Genomic DNA, 27,500 nt, shown 5'->3' with positions numbered 1-27,500 from the left:
GTTAAAGGGGACATATCATGCTAAATGCACTTTTTTAGCCCTTACATGCATTTTGTTGTATATTTGGAGTGTTTAGAAGTACAGAAAAGTTTAAATTATTCTCTTCAGGTGCTTCGTTGATATCTTTATATTCTGTTTTGGTCATATTTTTCAACCTGTTCCGATTTTTCTGTTCTCTATGACGTTTTGTGAACTATTACGTCACAGTATTTGCAGCGGAACTGCCAAATAAGGACATTGACTTCCAGCCCAACACTTCCAGCAATCCGCCATTTTTATTTCTCGCTGCAATTTTGTAGTCCAAGCTAAAGGATGCAGAAGTTACGAGAGGGTAAGTTAAAATGTTCGGTTGTTGGATGTAGTAACCCACACGCTTCATTACACCGTCTAATGTAGATGAACTGCCGCGCTTGTGACAGGGCGCATGTTTAACTGAAAGAACGAGCAGAGAGAGAGAGACCCGGTCGCGCGCACGCTCTCTCTTTCTCTTCGGAGCCAGGCGAAAGTGTAAACAAGACTTCACCGTCTCCAAACTAGACGCTGTCTTGCTCTCTCTCCCTCGCACATATTAATCAAAATAAATCGAGACGGCGGTAAAAGGTCGGAAGACCAAAGTTTCATGTGTAAATACAGTAACACACCATTGCGATACATCCATATGAAGACGTTGTTCTGCAGGTTCGTCGTCTTCATTTTCATCTCGCTCCGGCTCCGACTCTGGCTCGAACATGTAAGGCTGGCTGGACAAGTCTTCCGTTGTTGACATGTTGTTAATAACGTATGAATAAAAAGTTTCTGTGCCGCTAGATAATCGTATCTCTGCTATCAGACTACAAAAATGGCCGAACGGGGTGGAGTTGAACCGAGTGTCACCTGGAGAGGGGGCGGGGTATGAAGTGTCTCAATTGTATTTAAAGAGACCGCACCAAAACGAGTTGCTCTCAGACGCACATCAGAAAAGGGGTAGAAAAGGGGCTTGTGGAGCTATAATAATGAGGAATTCAGACCCAAGCATTGCAGTTCCGCTTTATATAGACTACAAATGTATGATTTATATGTAAAAAAGAACAATTTAAAAGCATGATATGTCTCCTTTAACGCAGCACGTTAACGCCGATAACGGCCCACCACTAGTGCATATAAAATGCATATTAATTTAAATTCAGGCATTTTTGGCTATTTGCTGCTATGATTAAATAATCATGTTTTCTGGATCTCTTAGAATAAATATCAGCCATTAAAAACCCATATCAGTGTTAATAATTACCATGACAATTAGCCCACCATAAAAATTAGAAGTTGCATTTTTAGCAATGCTTTTCTTTTTTATTTTCTTTCTTTTTTTTTTTTTATTTCTTTTTTTTTATTTATATAGCGCTTTTCACAACATAGGTTGTATCAAAGCAGCTTCACAGTATTAAATTAAAACAATACATCAATGTTTGTTTCTAGAGGAACGTCCACGTTTGGTAATGCTGATCAATAGTATCGTTGATTGATTAATTAAATTAAATATCCCCAAATATCCCCAACTGAGCAAGCCAAAGGCAACAGTGGCAAGGAACCGAAAAACTCCATCAGGACCTAATGGAGAAAAAAAACCTTGGGAGAACCCAGGCTCAGTCGGGGGCCAGTTCTCCTCTGGCGTTTATGAACTAGAGACCGGATTTAACTGTAAGATTAAAAGTATTATATGAATGCCTGGCTGAAGAGATGCGTCTTTAATCTAGTTTTAAACTGGGAGAGCGAGTCTGAGCAACGAACAGTATCCGGAAGACTATTCCAGAGTTTTGGAGCTAAATGTGAAAATGCTCTCCCTCCTTTGGTGGATCTGGATATCCTAGGTATGACCAAAAGCCTCGAATTTAGTGATCTTAAAGAGCGCGATGGATTATAGGGCGATAGAAGATCCGTTAAATAGACTGGAGCTAAGCCGTTTAGGGCTTTATAAGTCAGTAGCAATACCTGCATCTGTATATGTGTCAGAAAAACATATTTATTGATGATTCGATCTTTGTCAGCGCATGGTAATTCTTGCGTTATTGACTACGTTTGCATGTGCACCAATAATGTGATTATTTCCAATAATCAGAATTAATCGCAGTAAGACCGTTTACATGCAATTTGCATTATTCTGACTATTCTCTGAGAATTGTGATTATTATTACCATCATTCACACAATGCACATGCACAGCACTAATGATGCACACAGATTTGTCTCTATTTCAATGTCTTTGTCATTATATTCATATTATTCATATATATATTCATTCATTGCACACTTTGTTTAGAGTGGAATATATGATTAGATGTTTACGTGCATGTTTATCGCAACATGTTTTACTATGATTATAGTTGCTCCGATTATGAGCTTAATTGCATGAATTTGATCTAATTATTGTGTTTACAATATTGCCTGGATCTGATTATAATTGCATTATGAGGCTGCAATGCAAACCTGGTGACATCAGCAGAATTTGTAACAACGGCCAAATGTAAATGTTAATGCGATCAATGACGGCGAGATTCCGTGAACTCAACCCATAACAGGCTTATCATGTTGCCAAAACATTTGCAGCTTAAAGGGCTGGTTGAATATGATTTGACTTCTCTAACTTTAGTTAGTGTGTAATGTTGCTGTTTGAGCATAAACAACATCTGCAAAGTTACAACGCTCAAAGTTCAGAGCAAAGGGAGATATTTGCTTTTAAAGAAATCGCTTTTTAAGGACTACAACAAACGGCTGGTAGAGACTACACCACATTCCTCCCGGGTTAGTGACATCACCAACCCTAGAATTTACGTAAACCCCGCCCCAATTCATAGATTGTCAAGACAGAATATGCTAATCAATGACTAGAAGATAGTTAACTCCACATCAGCTTCATAAATTCATCAACTAATCATTCAGAAATGTCCTGTTGCTTCTACATGTTGTCACTTCTTCTTGAGTCTCTTCATCTTTGTCTGACTCCGGTTTGAACATAAGTCTAAAAGTTTTTGGAATTTTCAGTGTGTGTGTGTGTGAGGTAATCGGAGCTGCTAACACACACAAGCTCTTGAAGCTCCGCCCCCTGTGCCGGGAACAGCAGCTCATTTGCATTTAAAGGAACAGACACTAAAACGGTGCGTTTTTGCTCACCCTCAAAAAGTGACATTTTAACATGCTATATAAAAATATCTGTGGGGTATTTTGAGCTAAAACTTCACACACACACTCTGGAGACATCAGAGACTTATTTTACATCTTGTGAAAAGGGCATTATATGAGCCCTTTAAATCAAGAGAAATAACGTGGGTTTAGTGCATGCAGAGTTAAAGGTGACACATTATGCCCCTTTTCACAAGATGTATTATACATCTCTGGTGTCTCCAGAATGTGTCTGTGAAATTTCAGCTCAAAATACCAGATCATTTATTATAGCTTGTCAAATTTGCCCCTTTTCGGGTGTGAGTAAAAACGCACCGTTTTTGTGTGTCTCTCTTTAAATGCAAATGAGCTTTAGCTCCGCCTCCGTTCAGAAGAGGGCGGAGCCTTTACACAAGCTTCAGAAACTCCAGCAATAACAGAACAGGCCAATCTCACTCATCCAGAATCCCAGAATCACCAGTAGCGAGTGCAGCCTTACGGAGAGACTCAGGAAGAGTTTCTGAATGTTAGCGGAGACATTTCTGTAGTTGTTGGTCGAGTTACACTGATCATCTCATCATCATGTTTAACTTCTCCACAAGTGTCCACAGTTCCTGAGGTCTTTATAAGACAGCGGTGACATGTTCTGGTCAATAGTGTTCAGTGCTCGTCTGTGCTCAACCACAGAACAGTTTCAGGCTCTGCTGGATCTTCATCATTGTGCTAGAACTGGTCTCTGTTGTCGCTCGCGAAAACCAAATGTCGGCTGGTGTGTGTAAACGTGCAGATTAAGGGCTGGTAATATTATAATAAGATCCTCTTCATACGTCAAAAGGAGAGGGCTTATTTTCTGACATGCTTGCAGAGCAAAGCTCACCAGAACAAAGTTTCTGGGTTTCACTTTTCATGTTTTGTGTTTTCGGTTATAGCAGCACTCAGATTTCCTTGATGCGTCCCCTTTAAAGCTGTGCTGTAGTTTGAGTGTTCAGGTCATTGATGTCTTCCTCTTCTGTCTCTCAGGAGGCCGGTTTGTCGGGTGGCCTGAAGCTGGAGGCCATGATGGAGCATCTCCAGCGTCAGCAACAGGCGCGCGTGGAGAGCGAGCACAAGGAGCGACGGCTTCGAGAAGCTCACATCATGTACGCGCAGCAGGTCGCGGCTCAACAGGCCATCCTCGCCGCCGCTCGGGCTTCTGGAGCCGGCTTCATGAGCAGCGGACAGCTCTCTCAGCTCTCTCTCGTCTCCAATCAGAGCAGCGCCGAGGACGAGCGCGGCCGAGACTCAGATGATGATGATGATGATGATGATGATGAGATGATGGAGGGTGATGAAGGCAGCGAGGAAGACGAGCGGACGGCGAGCGGACTGGAGTTTCTCAGGAATCAGACGCTTGCGCTTCAACAGGGAGCCGGACGTTTACCCGGACGCCCGACCGCAAGCTTCCCGGACCCCAGAAGAGCCCCGTCGCCCGCCGTCAGGGTGAAAGAGGAACCCGAGGACGATCTCTCGCCCGTCGAACGCCCTTCAGCCGCGTCTCCGGACGCACGCGCGGAGTGGAGCTACGACGAGCACTTTAAAGCGGTAAGATCTGAACTGTGCACCGCAAACAATGATACAATGATCTAAACGTTCTTAAATCAAGATGCATTTACTGGAGAAGCAGCAAAATGACTGAAGATGTCAATTGAAAAATGGATCGAAATGAAGTGAGTTTGTGCTTAAAACAAGAACAAATATCAGAAAAATAATCTTGATTTCTCTTTGAATTAAGTTTATTTGGCAGATATTTGTTCTTGTTTCAAGCACAGACTGACTTAAAGTCCCCTTTTATCCCTTAAAACTCATCTTTGACCAAAATCACTAATCACTTAATCACCAAAATGACATATTTAAACATTTTTTCCTTGAAAAATATTCTTCATGCCTTAAAATATCTTGAATGTAACTCGACACCCTTGCCTCATTTAGTATGCGCGGTTCTATGAATATGCAAATGAGCCCCGCCTCCACTCACTCACTCAGCTCAGAGATCCACTGGTTGACGATCACTCGTTGATCTGATTGGTTAAAAGGTAGTTTGTGACGTCAGAAACACCAGCGATTTCAAAGCGTGTTTTTGAGACTGTCTTTGGTTCACTGCAGTTTTAAGGAGGAAATACTCAGCAATGGTGTCGACTTATGAACTTACACATGCTTTGTCTTAAAGCAGATTAAAAACACCACATAGACACATAAACAACATTAAAAGCTGGATTTACACCACAGGGGGACTTTAAATAAATTTAAGTTGCTTTTGGTTCCTCTTTCATCTGCCAATGGAGTCCGAAAAATAAACTTAATTCAGAGGGAAAACAAGATTATTTTTCTGAATCCATCGACACATATAAAAAATGTATTGTTTTAAGCACAAACATTTTCAGCAAAAAAGACTTAATATCCAACACAATTTTGCTTCTCCAGTAAATGTATCTTGAACGTTCAGATATTTGTGCTGGAAAACAAGACAGAATTATATATTTTTTCCAGTGCATTCACGATGTGTCAGAACAATGAGTTCCTCTAATACAGAAATTGTTTGTAAAAGTTATTAATAATAGTATATTAAACAGAAACTTTCTGCCACTTTGGTGGATTTGACATGAGAATCGAGTTCAAGCAACAGTTTTGTTAAAGTTGTGAACCCGTCATTATTCTCATTCATCTTCATATTGGCAGTGTTTATTAGTGTATCTGTTTAAGAAGTGAGTCTGTCGTTGCAGTGGTTCAGTCAGTCATGATTCACGCGTGTCTCGAGTGTTTGTGTTTGGTTTTGCCTCTGATCCGCTCACGCGTGTGTGTCGCTGGAACACAGTCGGACTCTTCGCTTCACTTATTTGTTCTGTTACGCTCCTGCCAAACGCTGAGTCGACTTTGGCCGGCGTCCAGGCTGTGTAAAGATACATTTGGCCCAATTTTGTCAGTTGACACGTGGGAGTGTTTGTGCACGTGTGCAGTGTGTGTGTCACGAGCTGCACAGTAGCCGCGGCGCTACGATCTGCAACATAATGCATGTTTCCTTCAGAACGTATTTGAATGGGAACGAGGTTTTGTGAACGTGATTCTAGCTAAAATGTGCAAACCTGAACTTCTAATGCAATGCATTCTGATGTTTCCTTTCCACAGTCCCACAATGCATCTTGCATGTTTTTCTAGTGTGCAGGCGCCCTTAATGTCATCATGCAATGCATTTGCAACCATTTTGCTTAGATGATTTATGAAGCTGAATAAATTAGGGGTGTAACGATGCCCTCATGTCAGGATACCATATTATTGTGATACTCCAAGACATATGATACAAGGTTAACAAAAAATGTCCTGTTGATTAAAATGCTAAATTTGGTATTTCATTGTGTGTGTAAATGAGTAGTCTTGGACTTAGTGTTAATAACCCAATGCACAGGACAATAGAGACACCAGAATAACATTGATTTTGAAGCTGAAAATAAAGAATTCATTTAGATGAATATGCTTGTTCTCTTTCACTGACTAGATATTTTTAAAATAATGTAATAAATATTCCCCCATTGCATTATTATACACTATATTCAACATTATATATAGTAGTTTAATGTAGTACTGACACTAAAACTCTGAAAACTTTAATATTTTTTCACAGTAATTTTTATTTCGGGTGAACTACACACAAGATATATTGTTGCATTTTTGTATTGCGATATATTGTTACACCCCTAGAATAAATACAAGTATGCATTTAGCAGTTGTAGTAGTTGTTGTTTAGTAGTTTAGTAGTTGTGTTGATTCCATCCATTATTTCCTCCAGAATAACATGCTCTGATGAATCGATCACAGTCAGACCAGAAACATGGGTTGAACAGACAGTAAATCGAGTCAGTTTTGATTTCAGATGGACGGTAGGCTGAATATAAATCTGTTGACGTCTTGCTGTGAACCAGGCGATCTGTCAAGAGCTTGAAGAGCCTCTGATGTGATTAAAGGCCTGGAGCTGCTTATTTATAGAGGCAACATCCATTCTACTTTCCCCATATAGAACAGCAGTGTGGACATGGACAATCCTCACAGCCGAGGGAGAGACTATAATACGAAGATTCCTGAGTCCTACTAATGATTCTGGAAGTCAGAATTACGATGCAATGTGCAAAGCTGATTTTGATTGAATTGAGCATTGAGCGATTCATTTATCTTGCTTTAAGTGGTGGGCATAGATTTTTTTTTAATCTAGATTAATCTCACTGTAATCTTGGAATTAATTTAGATTAATCTAGATTAAAATGGCTCATTTGAATTCTGCTGAAGGCATTCAGAATATGTGTGCTACCCAAATAATGACTAAAGGGCACGTGTTTCTTAAATACAAAGTGACATTTAAAAGAACTTGTGAAGAAATGCCAGAAGTTTTATTATTATTATTATTATTAAAACTAACATAATAAAGTATGATTTAAAAATTTTTTTACTTTGAGCAATTCTGGAGCTATAATAGACTCTTCTTATGAGCATATAAAACAAAACGGCTCCTTGGAAAAAATGAAATGTAGCCTAATATTGTAGTAGTTATAAACAAAGGTCTATTTTTAGTTCAGATTAACATTTGAGGGCAGCAATTTTATTCATAATGTCAAAATAAAACCAACGTAATGTTACTTGAAAGCATTATAGCCTACTATTCCTGCCAAACTTCCATGGTTGCAGTGTTACTACAGTAAATCCATGGTAAATGTTGCAGATCTGTGGACACCGGATAGTTCATTCATGGCACAATGTTTCTTCCAGGCTTCCACGCGCTGTTTGATCCGTTAATAACGGAGAAATGTGAATGTTTCTCACTAGATCTCGCAGCGATGTTATTACTTCTGTAGCGAATTCAAATGCTTTCTTTACTGGATCTCTTAGCGCTGTGTAGTGACAGTGTCGCATGATCACGATTGGCTCGCGCTGCTTTGGTCCAAACTGATAAACAACGGTCCGTCAACCACACAATAACGAGTAGCTCAGTTTCGTTCCGCTTACATTACGTTTGCCATTTGATGTCGGACAATGTTGTGGTCGCGCCGGCGTCTCTTACATTATGAGCCTACATTTGAAATAACGAAATTTTGGTCGGCAGGAAAAATGATCCAAAGAACCGTTCGGTTTGAAAATGCGTACCGGACACCGAACCGAATTCGGCTAGGTATACATCCGCGCTAAAATATCAAGGTGAAAGTCATCATAGCTTGCGTAGTATAGACCCAGCTCCCAACCCAACTTTGAGAATAGATTAACGGCGATATTTTTTTTATCGCCCGATAAGAGTCTCACGTTAACGCCGATAACGGCCCACCATGGTGGGTCTATAGTACGCAAGCTATGATGACTTTCACCTTGATATTTTAGCGCGGATGTATACCTAGCCGAATTCGGTTCGGTGTCCGGTACGCATTTTCAAACCGAACGGTTCGTTGGATCATTTTTCCTGCCGACCAAAATTTCGTTATTTCAAATGTAGGCTCATAATGTAAGAGACGCCGGCGCGACCACAACATTGTCCAACATCAAATGGCAAACGTAATGTAAGCGGAACGAAACTGAGCTACTCGTTATTGTGTGGTTGACGGACCGTTGTTTATCAGTTTGGACCAAAGCAGCGCGAGCCGATCGTGATCATGTGACACTGTCACTACACAGCGCTAAGAGATCCAGTAAAGAAAGCATTTGAATTCGCCACAGAAGTAATAACATCGCTGCGAGATCTAGTGAGAAACATTCACATTTCTCCGTTATTAACGGATCAAACAGTGCGTGGAAGCCAGGAAGAAACATTGTGCCATGAATGAACTATCCGGTGTCCACAGATCTGCAACATTTACCATGGATTTACTGTAGTAACACTGCAACCATGGAAGTTTGGCAGGAATAGTAGGCTATAATGCTTTCAAGTAACATTACGCTGGTTTTATTTTGACATTATGAATAAAATTGCTGCCCTCAAATGTAAATCTGAACTAAAAATAGACCTTTGTTTATAACTACTACAATATTAGGCTACATTTCATTTTTTCCAAGGAGCTGTTTTGTTTTATATGCTCATAAGAAGAGTCTATTATAGCTCCATCATTGCTCAAAGTAAAAAAAAAAAAAAAAAAAAAAAAAAAATTCATACTTTATTATGTTAGTTTTAATAATAATAATAAAAAAAATTCTGGCATTTCTTCACAAGTTCTTTTAAATGTCACTTCAGAAACACGTGCCCTTTAGTCATTATTTGGGTAGCACACATATTCTGAATGCCTTCGGCAGAATTCAAATGAGCCATTTTAATCTAGATTAATCTAAATTAATTCCAAGATTACAGTGAAATTAATCTAGATTAAAAAAATTAATCTATGCCCACCACTAACATATTAAAATAGCCCCACATCATCACACACCCTTCACCATACCTAGAGATTGGCATGGAGTACTTTCCATAAAATCATCTCTCAATGCAAATCAAACCAGCTATTAGGCTAACTGAAATAAAACCATGCCAATCTCTATGTATGGTGAAGGCCATGTGATGATGTGGGGCTATTTTAATTCCAAAGGCCAAGGGAACTTTATCAGGATGCATAGTATCCTGGATCCATGAAGTAACTGGCCTTTAAAAATAAAAATCTGCCTGCCTCTATGGGAATTTAACATAGGGGTGTCCAGACTTATGCACCCTGTATTTTAAGGAAGAACATTTATTTATTTACGATACATTATTCATTCACAAAGAAAATTGGTGTCCTTAAAGGTTGGATTTTTAATATTTTTTTTTAATTAAGGCATTAAGTTTAATTTCCAAAAGATGATTTTTTATTCCTCTTTTTAGTCAACTTTAGCATGGGTGTCTAAACTTATGCATAGCACTGTATATATATATATAAATTTAAATTAAAATTTTAATTATATATATATATATATATATATATATATATATATATATATATATATATATATATATATATATATATATATATATATATAAATAAAAAATATATAAATAAAAAAATAAAAAATAAAAATATATATATAAATAAATAAATAATAAAAAAAAAATGCATAGAAATGAAGAGCAATTTGCACACATTTATTGTTATGCATCCACTGAAAATGATTCATATGCAATTAATCATTAGCAAGATGCATGCAACGGTGACTCTTAAAACCTTGTCTAAAACCAAATTGCCAATCATGATGATTCTTTAAATAAAGTTTACATACATGATATAAAGTCGCACTCGCAATTCTGAGGAAAAAAGTCAGTATTTTTTTCCTTAGAATTGGACTTTATAACGCGCAATTGCATGTTATACAGTCAGAATTGCGCAAAAGAGTTTATTTCTCGCAATTGCGAGTTTATATCTTGCAATTCTGACTTTATACCTCATAATTGTGAGATAAAAAAGCGCAATTATATTTTAAAAGGTTTTATTCTGTGGTGGAAACAAGCTTCCATATAAATAAGTCACATCATGTTTGCAAATGCATTGCATGATGACATTAAGAGCTAATAAACATTCTTAGGCATTATAGTGTTGCTCATCCGATCTCATAGACTCCGTCAGTCTGATATAAAGGCATCAGAGACACTGAGTCTGATCTGGAGATCATAAACCCTGATCAGACTGTCAGTGGGAGGAAGAGGAGATGTCCGTCTCTGTCTCTGTGTCGTGTGTTTTATGTGTTCTGTCATTATGTGTGGCCAGTGGTGTATAATGACACTCTTCATGGTTCCAGTCTCAGGTTGCGAGGTTGGAGGGGGAAGGTTCAGAGACACGCTCTCGTTTTAATGGTATCTCTGTGAGTTTTAATGACAGCTGCTGTAAATTCCTTCCTGAAGCAGACAGACAGGGTGTCGTGTTCAGATGCTCAGATGCTTGATTGATCAATCACAAGACTGGTTTCTAGGTGAACGTTTTCAAATATAATTGATTCAAAGCTGAATTTTCAGCATCATTACTCCAGTCTTCAGTGTCACATGATCACTGTCATTCTGATGAATATACTGTGTTCCCCTGAATGACTATTTCTTCTGTAAAACACAAAAGTAGATATTTTGAGAAATGTCTTGAGTTTTTTTATCCATGCATTTGAAAAAATCAATGGGGTCCAGTGTCATTTAGGCCTCAATGTTCTTCAAAACATCTCCTTTTATGTTTCACAAAAGAAAGTCATACAGGTTTGAAACAACATGAGGGCAAGTAAATGATGACAGAATGTTAATGCAAAAACTATATTATAATCCATTACACTAAAGTTACATTTTGCTCATGCACTCTTAGAAATAAAGGTTCAGTGGGTTCTTTATAGAACTCTAGGGTTCCTGGCTCAATTTTAAAGAACCCTTTATGCCAGAAAGGTCCTATATAAGGACAAATGCCTTAAATGATAAATGACGGACCCTTTAAGGTTCTACATATGAAGCGTCTGATGGAACCCTTTAAGGTTCTACATATAGTCTCCTGATGGAACCCTATAAGGTTCTACATATGAAGCGCCTGATGGAACCCTTTAAGGTTCTACATATGAAGCGCCTGATGGAACCCTTTAAGGTTCTACATATGAAGCGTCTGATGGAACCCTTTAAGGTTCTACATATGAAGCGGCTGATGGAACCCTTTAAGGTTCTACATATGAAGCGCCTGATGGAACCCTTTAAGGTTCTACATATGAAGCGCCTGATGGAACCCTTTAAGGTTCTACATATGAAGCGCCTGACAGAACCCTTTAAGGTTCTACATATGAAGCGCCTGATGGAACCCTTTTAGGTTCTACATATGAAGCGCCTGATGGAACCCTTTAAGGTTCTACATATAGTCTCCTGATGGAACCCTTTAAGGTTCTACATATGAAGCGCCTGATGGAACCCTTTAAGGTTCTACATATGAAGCGCCTGACGGAACCCTTTAAGGTTCTACATATGAAGCGTCTGATGGAACCCTTTAAGGTTCTACATATAGTCTCCTGATGGAACCCTTTAAGGTTCTACATATGAAGCGCCTGATGGAACCCTTTAAGGTTCTACATATGAAGCGCCTGATGGAACCCTTTAAGGTTCTACAAATGAAGCGCCTGACAGAACCCTTTAAGGTTCTACATATGAAGCGCCTGATGGAACCCTTTAAGGTTCTACATATGAAGTGCCTGATGAAACCCTTTAAGGTTCTACATATAGTCTCCTGATGGAACCCTTTAAGGTTCTACATATAGTCTCCTGATGGAATCCTTTAAGGTTCTATAATCTTTAATTCTAAGAGTGCAGTTTTCAGTTCTTTAATCTAGTAAACAAACCATTTTCATTCAGCTGAACAAGAATCAGTGAAAGATTCAATTCAACAAGTGTGAGAGGTTAATGACTCGTGCGAGTGTGTGTGTGTGTGTGTGTGTGTGTGTGTGTTGTGGGGGTTTTGTCAGTGATGTATGTGCGCCGACCTCACTCCCTCCGTCCAACACAGAGTAAATAATTGTTAAACAAGGGCAGGACAAAGGTGTCGTGTGCTGGTGTGTTGGGAGGGTCCAGGCCTGCTGACCCTGGTAATCCTCCAGTGGGTCCCTGGGGTCCTGAGGGGCCGATCCCCCCAATCCGACAATGATTAATAGGGTTTTAATAACACCGGCTGAATGCCTGCGCTCACAACCAGAGTCTGAAGATGGTAATCGTACACTCAAAAAAATAAGCTGTTGAACAAACTTAATTAAATGAAGGAAAACTTTTCCACTAAATTACATTTTTCCAACAAAATCTAATTTGTTTGAAATGATTTTTTGTAAATAATTGTCATTCCTACTAGATAGTTTTCCTCATAAATTCCAGATAATACCACGGAAGCAATGCTTCATTGTGTTCAGTCTGTGTGTAAAAAGAGCATTAGCAATTAAAGAAAACACACTTCAGCAAAACATGATCAGCTCAAAGTGTCCGAATCATTTTTGGTCCCAAATGTGTATAAATGTTACTGGTAGTCTCTGGATGAAGAGTGTTTGGGTATAATATGTCAGAGTTTACTTTATTTTGCTCTCCTCACTCACATAAATGAACTATAGTGTCCTGCACTCACTAGTGAAAAATATTAAAAAATGATATCTGGCGTGTGCACTGTTGGTGTCCTGTAGTGTGTGGACGAGCCTCGCGCGGATCGATGGACACTGTAAGCTCTGCTTGAGGGAATGATTGGCCTCATTTATGCCTCATGAATTATGAATGCGGATCCTCGCGTGTGCTTTGGGTTGCATTAGTCGATCTGATGGAATCATAGGTGAGGCGAACCGAAGTTAAAGGAATTTTACTTCGGGACACTTCTATATTGTTTTTTAAGGTACTTCGCTGTTGTTTTTGGAAAGGTTTATTCTTTCAAATGAACTGATATTTTTCATTTATTTACAGTCCGTATGTTCTGTTCTGTCTCGAGCACAAACTGCAGTTAAAAGCTGATCTATTATTTATTCAGTGTCTCTGTCGGTCAGGCGTTCTAGACGGATACCTTGCAGATGACCAGTGACTCACGATGCAAATATATATGCTTGTATCACACACACACACACACACACACACACACACACACACACACACACACACACACACACACACACACACATATATATATATATATTTAACAGTAATCAAACCATCCTGGAACGTATATGAACGAATCGGCTGCTGATGTTTACTCAACTTAATGGCCAGTTAAAAAGCACTTATAAGGCATTTTTTCTTCTAATATTTTTGTTATTTCAGCTTTCTGTTAACAAAAATGTTTTTAATAGGTTTAGTGTTAGTTAAAGAGTGTTGAATGTGAAAGCTCCCGAGCTCTGGCAGGCCTGAGCGGTGTGTTTACACGCTTTAATTGTGTTTGCTGCGCTGAGGGATTGTGGGTTGATGTTATGTGGCCCAAGGTTTGCGTCATTAAGCGTAATCCTGCGACGGGTGTGTGTGTGTGTGTGTGTGTGCAGGTCTCGTTCAGACGGGTGTGTGTGTGTGCGGGTCTCGTTCTCTAGCACAGACTGCACAGATGCTGCCACTCACACACCTTTAATTCCTGTAGCGCTTTATAAAAATACAGATTCTTTCAAAGCAGCTTTACAGTGAAAACAGGACAATAATGAATTAATGATGCAAACAGAGTTCAATTCGGCTAAAAAGAAAAGAGCTGTGTGTGTGTGTGTGTGTGTGTGTGTGTGTGAGAGAGAGAGTGTGTCTGAGTGTGGGTGAGTGTTTGAGAGTGTGTTTGTGCATGTTTAGGGTGTGTGTGCGTGTGTGCGTTTGTGTGTGTTTAGGGTGAGTGTGTGTGTGTGTGTGTGTGTGTGTGTTTGTGTGTGTGTGTGTGAGAGAGAGAGAGAGTGCGTGTGTGTGTGTGAGTGAGTGAGTGTGAGTGTGTGTGTGCGTGTTTAGGGCGTGTGTGTACGTGTGTGAGAGAGAGAGAGAGAGAGAGAGAGAAGAGTGTATGTGAGTGTGTGTGAGTGTGCGTGTGTAGGGAGTGTGTGTGTGTGCGTGTTTAGGGCGTGTGTGTATGTGTGTGTGAGAGAGAGAGTGTGTGTGAGTGTGCGTGTGTAGGGCGTGTGTGTGTGTGTGTGTGTGTGTGTGTGCTTGTAGAATCCAGGCTCTCACAGTCCAGTGTTAAAGATTCCTCTGATCCAGGAATAGACCCACTAAAGGGGGATGTGTGTGTGTGTGTGTGTGTGTGTGTGTGTGTGTGTGTGTGTGTGTGTGTGTATGGGTATGGGTGTGGGTGTGGGGGGGGGGTCGGTCTGGAAGTGTTGCTCCACCCAAAGGAAACATTCCAAACGGAATTACAGACTCAAGTCCTCAAACATGACAGATTCCCATTGGAGAATCGCCGCTCCTCCTGTTTTCTGTCACTGCATGTCGATAAAGCTGGAGCAGGAGAGAGACGTTTCCAAGACCTAATCCCACAGATTCACATCAGACGAGGGAACCGGCGATATCTGACGTGAAGAGAATCACTTCAGGGACATTTTTTACATTTGTAACGGCAATTTGTATAATTGCCTTGTTTCTGTGTTGTCTATTATGTCAAACATTTCAATTTAACCAGTTACGCCAATCAACTACAATACTATGGAAAGCTTGTTTCCACCACGGAATATATATTAAATATATTAAATATATAATAATATATTTTTAAAAAATGTATATCGCAATTCTGACCTTTTTTTCTCGCAATTGTGATTTATATCTCACAATTGATGAATATAGAAAGTGTTTCTAATTGCAAGGGAAAAAAGTCAGAATTGCGAGAAAAAAGGTCAGAACTGTGTATAAAAAGTTTTTATTTAAAAAAAAAAAAGACTTTTTTTGTTATTTTGTTTTATTATCGTTTTTTTTTTTTTTTTTTTTTTTTAAACGACAACCTATGGAAGTTTGTTTCCACCACGGAATAAAAAAATTAAAAAGAGATGAAAAAGTTTTTTAATTTTTTTTTATTCCGTGTTGGAAACAAGCTTCTATAGACTGTTACCAATACAATTTAATTAACAAAATCCATCTTTACACTGCAAAAGTGTAACAAAAGCTGCATTCGACACGGGATTTTCACAGTAATGCATAATGTCAATAACCTACATAAAGTATAATAAATCATGATATTAAAAAACAAAAAACTCATTACAGGGTAGGGCTGCAAAAATCATTGTCAATTATTGCTCTTAATATTGTAATAATGATTATTAATGCAGATTAACACAATACATAAATATTTGCTTGGGGAAACGGCACGTCATATTCTGCTAAACAGACAAAACAAGCTAAGAAACGTGTATGAATTACTTTATTGCTTTTTACGCTTTAGAAAATTAATTTTCAGCGGTGGCTAATCGAAACGCCTCTGATTGGCCGCTGCATTAATCAGCTCAACAGAAACATGCGTGATTGGTTATAATGCTCAACGCTGCTGCAAAACAGATCTAAATGTAACGCCACAATCAACACTTTTCTTTCTTTCACCGTAATTGTATCAGTCGTAATTGATTTTTTTGTGCACAGGCATTTTTGCCCCTTATCTTGAATTTAAGGGCATGTTTGTTCAGTTTGGTGGAATTTTTGGCCCAAAAACCCGTTAATTTCCGACTTCAGACCTGAAGATCACATGTAGAAACACGTGAATGATCGAATGAGTGACAGTGAAAACCTTTGGAGTGCAGGAAAAGAAAAGATCATAAACTAGATTTTTATCTAATCTAGAATTTTCTGAAGAAAAATGAGGTTTACGTGTGAAACACACACACACACACACACACACACACACCGCCTGCACCTGCGCGACTGCAGCGGTGAGGAAGACTGTGAGATTGAGTCTTTAGTTTGAGCTGTTCTACCGCAGATGCTTCTTGCTTTAAAGGGCTGGTTGATTATGATTTGACTTCTCTAACTTTAGTTAGTGTGTAATGTTGCTGTTTGAGCATAAACAACATCTGCAAAGTTACAACGCTCAAAGTTCAGAGCAAAGGGAGATATTTGCTTTTACAGAAATCACTCTTTAAGGACTACAACAAACGGCTGGTAGAGACTACACAACATTCCTCCCGGGTTAGTGACATCACCAACCCTAGAATTTACATAAACCCCGCCCCCTGAACACGATTTATAGATTATCAAGACAGAATATGCTAATCAATGACTAGAAGATAACTACACATCAGCTTCATAAATTCATCAACTAACCATTCAGAAATGTCCTGTTGCTTCTACATGTTGTCACTTCTTCTTGAGTCTCTCCATCTTTGTTTGAATCCGGTTTGAACATAAAGGCTAAAAGTTTTTGAAATTTTCAGTGAGTGCAAGCTCTTGAAGCTCCGCCCCCTGCGCCGGGAGCAGCAGCTCATTTGCATTTAAAGGAACAGATACTAAAACGGTGCGTTTTTGCTCACCCTTAAAAATGTACAATTTTAATTTTTAACATGCTATATTAAAATATCTGTGGGGTATTTTGAGCTAAAACTTCACACACACACTCTGGGGACATCAGAGACTTATTTTACATCATGTGAAAATGGCATTATATGAGCCCTTTAACAAACAGCATTAACTGTTTAAGAGCCATCAGTCCCATTTTTATTGCATTTAAGTGCCTCTGTTATGCTTTTCAAATATTACCATTCATGTATTGTGAAATATAATGGTTTTAAAGATCAAAGTGCAGATAAAGTTATTGTCTTCTAAAAGAAAGAAGCGATTGTGAACTGAAACGAGTCGTCAGTAATTCCAGTCTTGTACAAACCTTCGTAACAATGTGATTAATTAGCATAATGCCAGCCTGTGGTGTTGATTGGCTGAGCAGCGTCTCTTAGCTCCGCCCTCAAACACTGTAGTTTATCTGAGACTGGAAGAGTTTGGTTCGTGTTGTTCATATGGAGAAGACGCTGTTTTCTGAGATTGATACGGTAAAACCCACGCCATCGTTACTGTTCGTATCACTGAGATCAAGAGCTGAGATTCAGATATGATAATGAGCGTTTGCTTTCTGACCAATCACAGCAGAGCATGTCTCAGAGAGGCGGAGCTTAGAGAGACTGAATCCTTGATGGTTTCAGACACTGAGAGGAAAGAGCTGAAGCTGCAGTGGAGATTATGAGGAGATTCATGTGTTATTGACCTTTGATGCGTGTGAACCCGTTCTAGGAGACGCCAAACCTTTAAAATAGCAGAATAGGGGAGTTTAACAGATAACTAAAGCATTAACATTTTTATAATACTTTGTTGCTGTTTTGGCCTCACAGATCTTCGTATCTAAAGCTCAAAGTCTGAAGTAAATTATGTCTCTTTCTTATGGTTGACATATTAGTGTGTGAATCAACCCTGAATAATGAAATCCCATGATCCCTGATGTGGGAAAAGAGACTGATGATGGTGGTAATATGATCAGTCAAAACACACACACACACACACACACACACACACACACACACACACACACACACACACACACACACTCTCTCTCTCCCTCTCTCTCTCTCTCTCCCTCTCTCTCTCTCACACACACACTCTCACTCTCTCTCTCTCTCTCTCTCTCTCTCACACACACACATAAACAATCAATCAAATCCACATTCATATTTGTTTTAACCAGTTCTTTTTGAGTTTTTAATAACGTCTATGCCAGAGCGTTAAAATAACCGTTTTCCAATATGATATTTTCAATGATTCTACGATAATGATTGAAATTCATATTAATTGAAATAGAAATGCAAGCGAAATGTATTTTTTAAAGCGCTTTTCACAACACAAAGTTTCACAGCAGCTTATAAGATCTTATTATCTTCATGCCTTAGTTTGCATTATTTGTATTAAAGCGGTGGAAAAGCATCCGATCATTACGTGTGGGATTGGCAGGTGGCGTCTGGCAGCGTGTGTGTGTGTGTGTGTGTGTGTGTGTGTGTGAACGAGTCGCAGTGATTGTAGTCTCTCTGGTGTTGGTTTGGCGTTGGTCCAGATCAGTGGCTGAACGAGGTTCTGGCTTGCAGCCACACACACACACACACACACACACACACACACACACACACACACACACACACACACACACACACACACTGCGGTGAGAGTCGAGTGTGTGATTTCACTCTCCTGCTCGTGAGCTGCCACTTTATCCCAGCGGATTCCTGCCAAAACAACCTTCCCAATCCCAGCCCGAGGAACACGAGCCTCTTCATCATCTGAGAACTGGTTCTGTGAGACGGATCTGATGACCAATATGAGAGTTTTGAATATTGCATAACAGTAAAGATTGGCAGTAAATGCTCGATTACATCTAATGTGGATCATTTGCTTTTCATTTGGTTGTTCTGGCTGTTTGTCAGTGAGTGAAAAAGAGAGATTTTAGTCCTAAATCACTTGATTATGACTTTTAAATCAATATTTAACAGAACCTGAAGGCATTGTGACGCTTTCTTAGTGAACTGATGCCATTGAGGAAAGCGGATTTACTCCTTGATTTAACTTTTTTTCATGTTATTTCATTACTTCATAATCATGATGGAGCTACTTTTATTTTTCTTGCATGATTCTTGTTTAAGCATTTATGTTGGAAGTTGATCACCACAATTATTAACGTTTTGAATCGACAGAAACATTTGGTTCATTTGAATCAAAAAAACATTTGATTCTTTTGAATCAACAGAAAAATGTAACTATTTTGAATCGACAGAAACATTTAATTATTTTGAATCTTTAGAAACATTTAATTTTGAATCATAAGAAACATTTAATTTTGAATCATAAGAAACATTTAATTCTATTTATCATCAGAAACATTTATTTTTTATCATCAGAAACATTTAATTATTTTGAATCGACAGAAACATTAAATTATTTTTTATCATCAGAAACATTTAATTACTTTGAATCATTAGAAACATTTAATTTTGAATCATTAGAAACATTTCATTTTGAATCGACAGAAACATTTAATTCTATTTATCATCAGAAACATTAAATTATTTTGAATCGACAGAAACATTTAATTATTTTGAATCATTAGAAACATTTAATTTTGAATCATCAGAAACATTCAATTATTTTGAATCGACAGAAACATTTAATTATTTTGAATCATTAGAAACATTTAATTTTGAATCATCAGAAACATTAAATTATTTTGAATCGACAGAAACATACACTGTAAAAACAAAGTTGCTGCCTTTAATTTAAGTACAATCAACTTGGATTAGGCTACATTGAGTCAAAAATGAGTTGAATCTTGTATAACAATTAAAAAAAAATGCTAAACTTATTTTGATGAGTAACAGCAATCTAAAAACATGTCATAACTTATTGATCATATCATTTTTTATAGTTTAGTTCTTTTGGATAAACAGAAACAGTTTTATTAGTTTTACATGATTCTTGTTGAAGCAATTAATTGTTCACCGCAATCATTTAAAGTTAAACATTTAGTGAACGTTTACAGCAGAAGCACATGCTGTTTTGAACACAGTTAAAAAAAAAAAAAAATCCATCAAATTATTGTTAAAAAACGCGCAGCTGTGGTTGGCAGAAATTTACCGTAAATAAAAAACGCTAGCAACATTTTAGGTTTCACAAACTTAATTTAAATTTACAGTAAAAAAATGTATTTCATCATCTGATATAATGTTAATTTACCAACCTATTGAAGTACTAATATCTGTTTTGTAGCATACACTATCAACCACCAATCACAGTGGAGATGAGAGTCACATGATGATTTTTCCACAAGTTGAGAAAGTGACTAATACTAATATATATAGAAGCTACACAGTGTCATTCACACACACACACTGAACACCATCATAACACACATGCAATTTTAAAAATGCAATAAACATTAATTTAGCAACATTAAATGTAACACTACCGTAATGTACATAACTGATTATAAAAAACTATGAATAAACAGTTATTTCAACAAAAATACATCAAATGTGAAGTGTCACGCAGGGAATTGTGGGAATGTCAATTTACGGTTTTTCACTGTAAATTATACAATGACTTTTTCACATCCAAAAACTGCACATTTACATTAAAACATAATTAAATGTACAGTTAGATCAATCAGTTATTCACCGTATATAGTACAGTAGTTCTATTAGCCTATTAACCGTTTTTACAGTCTTTTACCGTTAAAATCACGATAGTTTATTCCTGTTTTAATACTGTAACTGCAGTGTGTGTGTTGAGTGTGTGTTGTGTCAGGTTTGCCGGATCAGCCGGTTCCTCCAGCGCCTCGTTCTCGGCGTGTCCTGGCGTTTGGACATGTTCTGCATGCGTGGGCTGATGTTTGAATGCTGGATATTTGAACATCAATTTAACAGGCAAATCAGAGCGATGCAGATGTGACGCACGGAGCGCTTTAGAGTCCAATCATGCGATCGCGCTCGCTCTGCATATGTTTGCTCAGGGCTTTCTGTGACCGTGCAGCAGATGTCCTGTCATCCTGCGCTCAGTGGACGAGTGAGATCAAGCAAACGCACGCAAAACTCATCTAGGGTTTCAACATTTTTAACAGACAAATTCCCTGTTTTACATGACAAGAACTGTAAAACAAATGATATCATAGAAACAAATAACTATTTTATTACAATTTTACACACACACACACAGAGTCATGGTCAGAATTATTGGCACCCTGTCGATTCAAAATAATTCATAAATATAAAAAATAATTAACTAAATATTTCTGTCGATTCAAAAGAATCAAATATTTCTGTTAATTTCTTTCTTTATTTCTTTCTTATTTACGTTGAATTATAGTTTTTAATGTTGTTATTTACTTCTGACCTGGTTTCTTTTTTCTTTTTTTTTTTTTTCTTTTTTGCAATCGTTGGCAATGTGAAATGATTCATCACAGCAATATCTATATAACATATATATATATATTTAATGTTTTTATCTAGTCAGTTTCTTGAATTCCTGTAATGGAGAACTCACTCATTGGCTGAGAGGTGTTTCCAGAAGTGGAAGATTGCGTATTGATTCTGAATGATAGTAGAAGCATCTTCTGGTTAAAACAACAACAACAACAACAACCAGAAGACAAAAAATCAAACTAACTTTATCTGGACAATAACTTTATTCTAGATCTGCTGTAAAGCCTGAACACTCTCTGTTACTGTAATCTCCTGTTCTCACTGTAAAGCTGCTGTGAGACTCTATAGTGTTAAAGCGCTGTATGGATGAAGGAGACTCGACTAGGTGTGGTTGTGTTGATCAGGAGAGCTGAAATACTTCTGATGCCTCGCCGCGTGTCGTTTGTGTGGTTTGTGGTGTTTGAGTGGTTTGCGGTGTTTGTGTGGTTTGTGTTGTTTGTGTTGTGTTGTTTGTGTGGTTTGTGTCATTGTTTTTGTCGTTTGTGTGGTTTGTGTTGTTTGTGGTGTTTGTGTTGTGTTGTTTGTGTCATTTGTGTGGTTTGTGTTGTTGTTTGTGTGGTTTGTATTGTTTGTGTTGTTGTTTGTGTGATTTGTGGGGTTTGTGTCGTTTTGTGTGGTTTGTGTGATTTGTGGTGTTTGTGTTTGTGTTGTTTGTGTCGTTTTGTGTGGTTTGTGTTGTTTGTGTTGTTGTTTGTGTGATTTGTTGTTTGTGGTGTTTGTGTTGTTTGTGTGATTTGTGTGGTTTTGTGTGGTTTGTGTTGTTTGTGTGGTTTGTGTTGTTTGTGGTGTTTGTGTTGTTTGTGTCGTTTTGTGTGGTTTGTGTTGTTTGTGTTTGTGTGATTTGTGTTGTTTGTGGTGTTTGTGTTGTTGTTTGTGTGATTTGTGTTGTTTGTGTTTGTGTGGTTTGTGTCGTTTTGTGTGGTTTGTGTTGTTTGTGTTGTTGTTTGTGTGATTTGTGTGATTTGTTGTTTGTGGTGTTTGTGTTGTATGTGTGGTTTTGTGTGGTTTGTGTTGTTTGTGTTGTTGTTTGTGTGATTTGTGTTTGTGGTGTTTGTGTGATTTGTGTGGACTGTGTTGTTTGTGTTGTTGTTTGTGTGATTTGTGTTGTTTGTGTTGTGTTTGTGTGGTTTGTGTCGTTTTGTGTGGTTTGTGTTTGTGTTGTTTGTGTGATTTGTGTGATTTGTTGTTTGTGTTGTTTGTGTGATTTGTGTGGTTTTGTGTGGTTTGTGTTGTTTGTGTTGTTGTTTGTGTGATTTGTGTTGTTTGTTTGTGTGGTTTGTGGTGTTTGTGTCGTTTTGTGTGGTTTGTGTTGTTTGTGTTGTTTGTGTGATTTGTGTTGTTTGTGTTGTTTGTGTGGTTTGTGTTGTTTGTGTGATTTGTGTGGTTTGTGTTGTTGTTTGTGTGATTTGTGTTGTGTTGTTTGTGTTGTTTGTGTTGTTGTTTGTGTGATTTGTGTTGTTTGTGTGATTTGTAGTGTTTGTGGTGTTTGTGTGGTTTGTGTTTGTGTTGTTGTTTGTGTGATTTGTGTTGTTTGTGTTGTTTGTGTGATTTGTGTGATTTGTGTTGTTTGTGGTGTTTGTGTGGTTTGTGTGGGGAAATCAACAGTCTCAGATATAACCGAAGGCTGGGCGACGGACAGCTGGCCACAAATGGATCACGTTTCAAGGCTAGTTATGCAAATCTGGGGCTTGTCTTGTTTTACTAAATGGAAATTAGTGCAACCTCATTTGGCTTATCAATTGTGTTTAGCTCATTTGATTGTTGGGTTGGGTTGGTGTAATCTCGGGGTCAAATTAGATTCATTTACAAAATCAAATTCGTCTGGCTGGTTGTCGGTCAGCGCGTGTGTAAACAAAGATGTGGTGTAAACACTGTACAGACTGTTATATGACTGAACTCAGTGACTGCAGAAGTACATGAGCTAATAACGGCTGAGTGTGTGAGTGTGTGTGTGTGTGTGTGTGTGTGTGTGTGTGTGTGTGTGTGTGTGTGTGTGTGTGTGTGTGTGAGTGAGAACAGTATTACATGAATGAGCTAATAACGGCTGAGTGTGTGAGTGTGTGTGTGTGGGTGAGAACAGTATTACATGAATGAGCTAATAACGGCTGAGTGTGAGTGTGTGTGTGTGTGTGTGTGTGTGTGTGTGTGTGTGTGTGTGTGTGTGTGAGTGAGAACAGTATTACATGAATGAGCTAATAACGGCTGAGTGTGTGAGTGTGTGTGTGTGTGTGTGTGTGTGTGTGTGTGTGTGTGTGTGTGTGTGTGTGTGTGTGTGTGTGTGTGTGTGTGTGTGTGTGTGAGTGAGAACAGTATTACATGAATGAGCTAATAACGGCTGAGTGTGTGAGTGTGTGTGTGTGTGTGTGTGTGTGTGGGTGGGTGGGTGGGTGTGTGGGTGTGTGGGTGGGTGTGTGTGTGGGGGGGGGGGTGGGTGTGGGTGTGGGTGGGTGGGTGTGTGTGTGTGTGTGAGTGTGGGTGTGTGTGTGTGTGTGTAAAGAAAGCATTTGAATTCGCCACAGAAGTAATAACATCGCTGCGAGATCTAGTGAGAAACATTCACATTTCTCCGTTATTAACGGATCAAACAGTGCGTGGAATCCAGGAAGAAACATTGTGCCATGAATGAACTATCCGGTGTCCACAGATCTGCAACATTTACCATGGATTTACTGTAGTAACACTGCAACCATGGAAGTTTGGCAGGAATAGTAGGCTATAATGCTTTCAAGTAACATTACGCTGGTTTTATTTTGACATTATGAATAAAATTGCTGCCCTCAAATGTTAATCTGAACTAAAAATAGACCTTTGTTTATAACTACTACAATATTAGGCTACATTTCATTTTTTTCAAGGAGCCGTTTTGTTTTATATGCTCATAAGAAGAGTCTATTATAGCTCCATCATTGCTCAAAGTAAAAAATAAATAAATAAATAAAAAATCATACTTTATGTTAGTTTTAATAAAAATAAAAAAATCTCTGGCATTTCTTCACAAGTTCTTTTAAATGTCACTTTGTATTAAAGAAACACGTGCCCTTTAGTCATTAGCACACACATATTCTGAATGCCTTCGGCAGAATTCAAATGAGCCATTTTAATCTAGATTAATCTAAATTAATTCCAAGATTACAGTGAGATTAATCTAGATTAAAAAAATTAATCTATGCCCACCACTAGTATATATATATATACAAAATAATTATACACAATACACACACACATATATTATGTAAACACAAACTTTTATTTTGGATGCAATTAATCGTTGCCCAGCACTAAAATGTACATTATGAAAACCTTTTATAATGCATTATACAATCAGGTTTTCTACTTAAAAATTCCGCGTTTATTTCAAAGTTACTTTCTGTTTCTTTGTAATTATTTGTGAAATTATATATCACATTTCTAAGATGTTAAAACTTGCATATGCAAATGTGTTTAAAGACGACAGTTTTTAGGGTTGAGTGAAATATAATGTGTGTTTGTGAAGGTTTTCTTCTGTGATGTAATGCAGTGAGATCAGCGTTATAGACGTGATAACCCCCCGCTCTGACTGTGAGCCTGCTCTACACGGACAGGAGGAACACGAGAGCCTTCAGAGAGAAATCAGTGTGTTTCTAGACTGAATGCAACGAAGCTCCGCATCTCTGTCGCTCTTGATTTCTATTCTTCAATGATTCAGAGGATTTATTGGTTTGCTTTATGAAATCTGGATCTGCCAGTGAAGCTGATAGGGCAATAAAACAATTCACAGGAACTCTAGTTTCACAATGATTAACTCCCATAATGCCTTTGAAGCTACCAGGAGTGTGAGAGTATCACACACACACACACACACACACACACACACACACACACACACACACACACACACACACACACACACACACACACACACTCTCTCTCTCTCACACACACACACACACACACACACACACACACACACACACACACACACACACACACACACACACACACACACACTGGATTCTCACAGGAGCCGGAGACCGTCAGAGTCTCTTCAAACACCGGAATCTTCTGTAGTTTTGACTGACGTTGGTTTGTTTGTCTTCACGTACTTGTCGAGTCACTTTATTTTTACAGCCAGAAGTTGTTTCAACGCAGTTTCACAATTAAAATATAGGAAAATATGAGAATTGAAGATGCAGAAGTAAATCAGCTGTAGATATAATAGTGTTATTCAGCTCAGTTCATTTCTGTGTTGATTGAGTCCATGAACTTGGCTGCCTATTTCGTTTGAGAGTGTGTGAGAGTGTGTGAGTGTGTGAGTGTGTGAGTGTGTGAGTGTGTGAGAGTGTGAGAGTGTGTGTGTGTGTGTGTGTGTGTGTGTGTGTGTGTGTGTGTGTGTGTGTGTGTGTGTGTGTGTGTGTGTGTGTGTGTGTGTGAGAGTGTGTGAGAGAGTGTGAGAGTGTGTGTGTGTGTGTGAGTGTGTGAGTGTGTTGGAGGTCAGAGGACGTGAGGGGAGGAAGACACACAACTTTATTTATTATTTCCTGTGAATTGACGTGTGTGTGTGTGTGTGTGTGTGTGTGTGTGTGTGTGTGTGTGTGTGTGTGTGTGTGTGTGTGTGTGTGTGTGTGCGCAGAACGGCGGTGTGTCCTGGCCGGATGATGTGGATGGCGCTCGTGGGAGAGGAGAAGCGTCCAGAGATTTCGCCAAGGTGAGTTTATTCATATGATTAACTGCGATATGTTTGTGCATTTTAAGTGATCAATTTTAATATTAAAACTTGACAGTCCCTTTAGTTTACTTTAGTTTACATTAGTTTACTTTAGTTTACATTAGTTTACATTAGTTTACTTTAGTTTACTGTACTGTAGTTTACTTTAGTTTACTTTAGTTTACATTAGTTTACTTTAGTTTACATTAGTTTACTGTAGTTTACATTAGTTTACATTAGTTTGCTTTAGTTTACATTAGTTTACATTACTTTACATTACTTTACTTTAGTTTACTTTAGTTTACATTAGTTTGCTTTAGTTTACATTAGTTTACATTAGTTTACATTAGTTTGCTTTAGTTTACATTAGTTTACATTAGTTTACTTTAGTTTACATTAGTTTACATTAGTTTACATTAGTTTGCTTTAGTTTACATTAGTTTACATTAGTTTACTTTAGTTTACTTTAGTTTACTTTAGTTTACATTAGTTTACATTAGTTTGCTTTAGTTTACATTAGTTTACATTAGTTTGCTTTAGTTTACATTAGTTTACATTAGTTTACTTTAGTTTACATTAGTTTACATTAGTTTACATTAGTTTGCTTTAGTTTACATTAGTTTACATTAGTTTGCTTTAGTTTACATTAGTTTACATTAGTTTGCTTTAGTTTGCTTTAGTTTACATTAGTTTACTTTAGTTTACATTAGTTTACATTAGTACACATTAGTTTACATTAGTTTACATTAGTTTATGCATAAACTCACAACAACAAAGAATGAACAAAACATTTGCTAATCTTTGAGAACGTTAGAAGAAAACAAAACGATTTTAATAATGTATTAGTAAATGTTGAAATTATAGTTAACAAACGAAGACCATAAGAAAATTTATGTTAATTGAAATAAAATTATATATATATATATATATATATATATATATATATATATATATATATATATATATATATATATATATATATATATATACTGAATATATAAAATTAAACTTATTTGATTTCAGCTTGTTTGCCAAAGAAAAATGTCTACTTTTCATTTAGTTTAACTTGATATCTTGATGAAGATAACTTAAAATAAAAACGAATAAAAACTATATAGACGTATCATTATTATTTATTTTACAGATTACAAAAACACAAAATCAACAAAATGAAGAAAAAAAAATTCGAACTATTAATAAAAACTATAATAGCATCTCAATGACACTAAAATAACACTGGTTTACATTAGTTTACATTAGTTTACTTTAGTTTACTTTAGTTTACTTTAGTTTACATT

At 37.6% G+C, this 27,500-nt stretch overlaps 1 protein-coding gene across 1 annotated transcript in view; it reads left to right on the top strand.

Annotated features, from left to right (window-relative positions):
• LOC307160053 (AT-rich interactive domain-containing protein 3A) overlaps positions 1 to 27,500 on the top strand; it is a 60,558-nt gene that overhangs the window by 4,034 nt on the left and 29,024 nt on the right. Inside the window, exons 2-3 of the mRNA XM_079873858.1 lie at positions 4,152 to 4,712; positions 26,128 to 26,202. Of these exons, the coding sequence (XP_079729984.1) occupies positions 4,152 to 4,712; positions 26,128 to 26,202 (636 nt within the window). The remainder of the gene's footprint in view (positions 1 to 4,151; positions 4,713 to 26,127; positions 26,203 to 27,500) is intronic.

The sequence above is a fragment of the Squalius cephalus genome (genome assembly GCF_949319135.1).
Source record: "Squalius cephalus genome assembly, chromosome: 6".
NCBI classification, from domain to species: Eukaryota; Metazoa; Chordata; class Actinopteri; order Cypriniformes; family Leuciscidae; genus Squalius; species Squalius cephalus.
The sequence above is the reverse complement of the archived record's forward strand: the minus strand, read 5'-3'. Positions and strand labels throughout refer to the sequence as shown.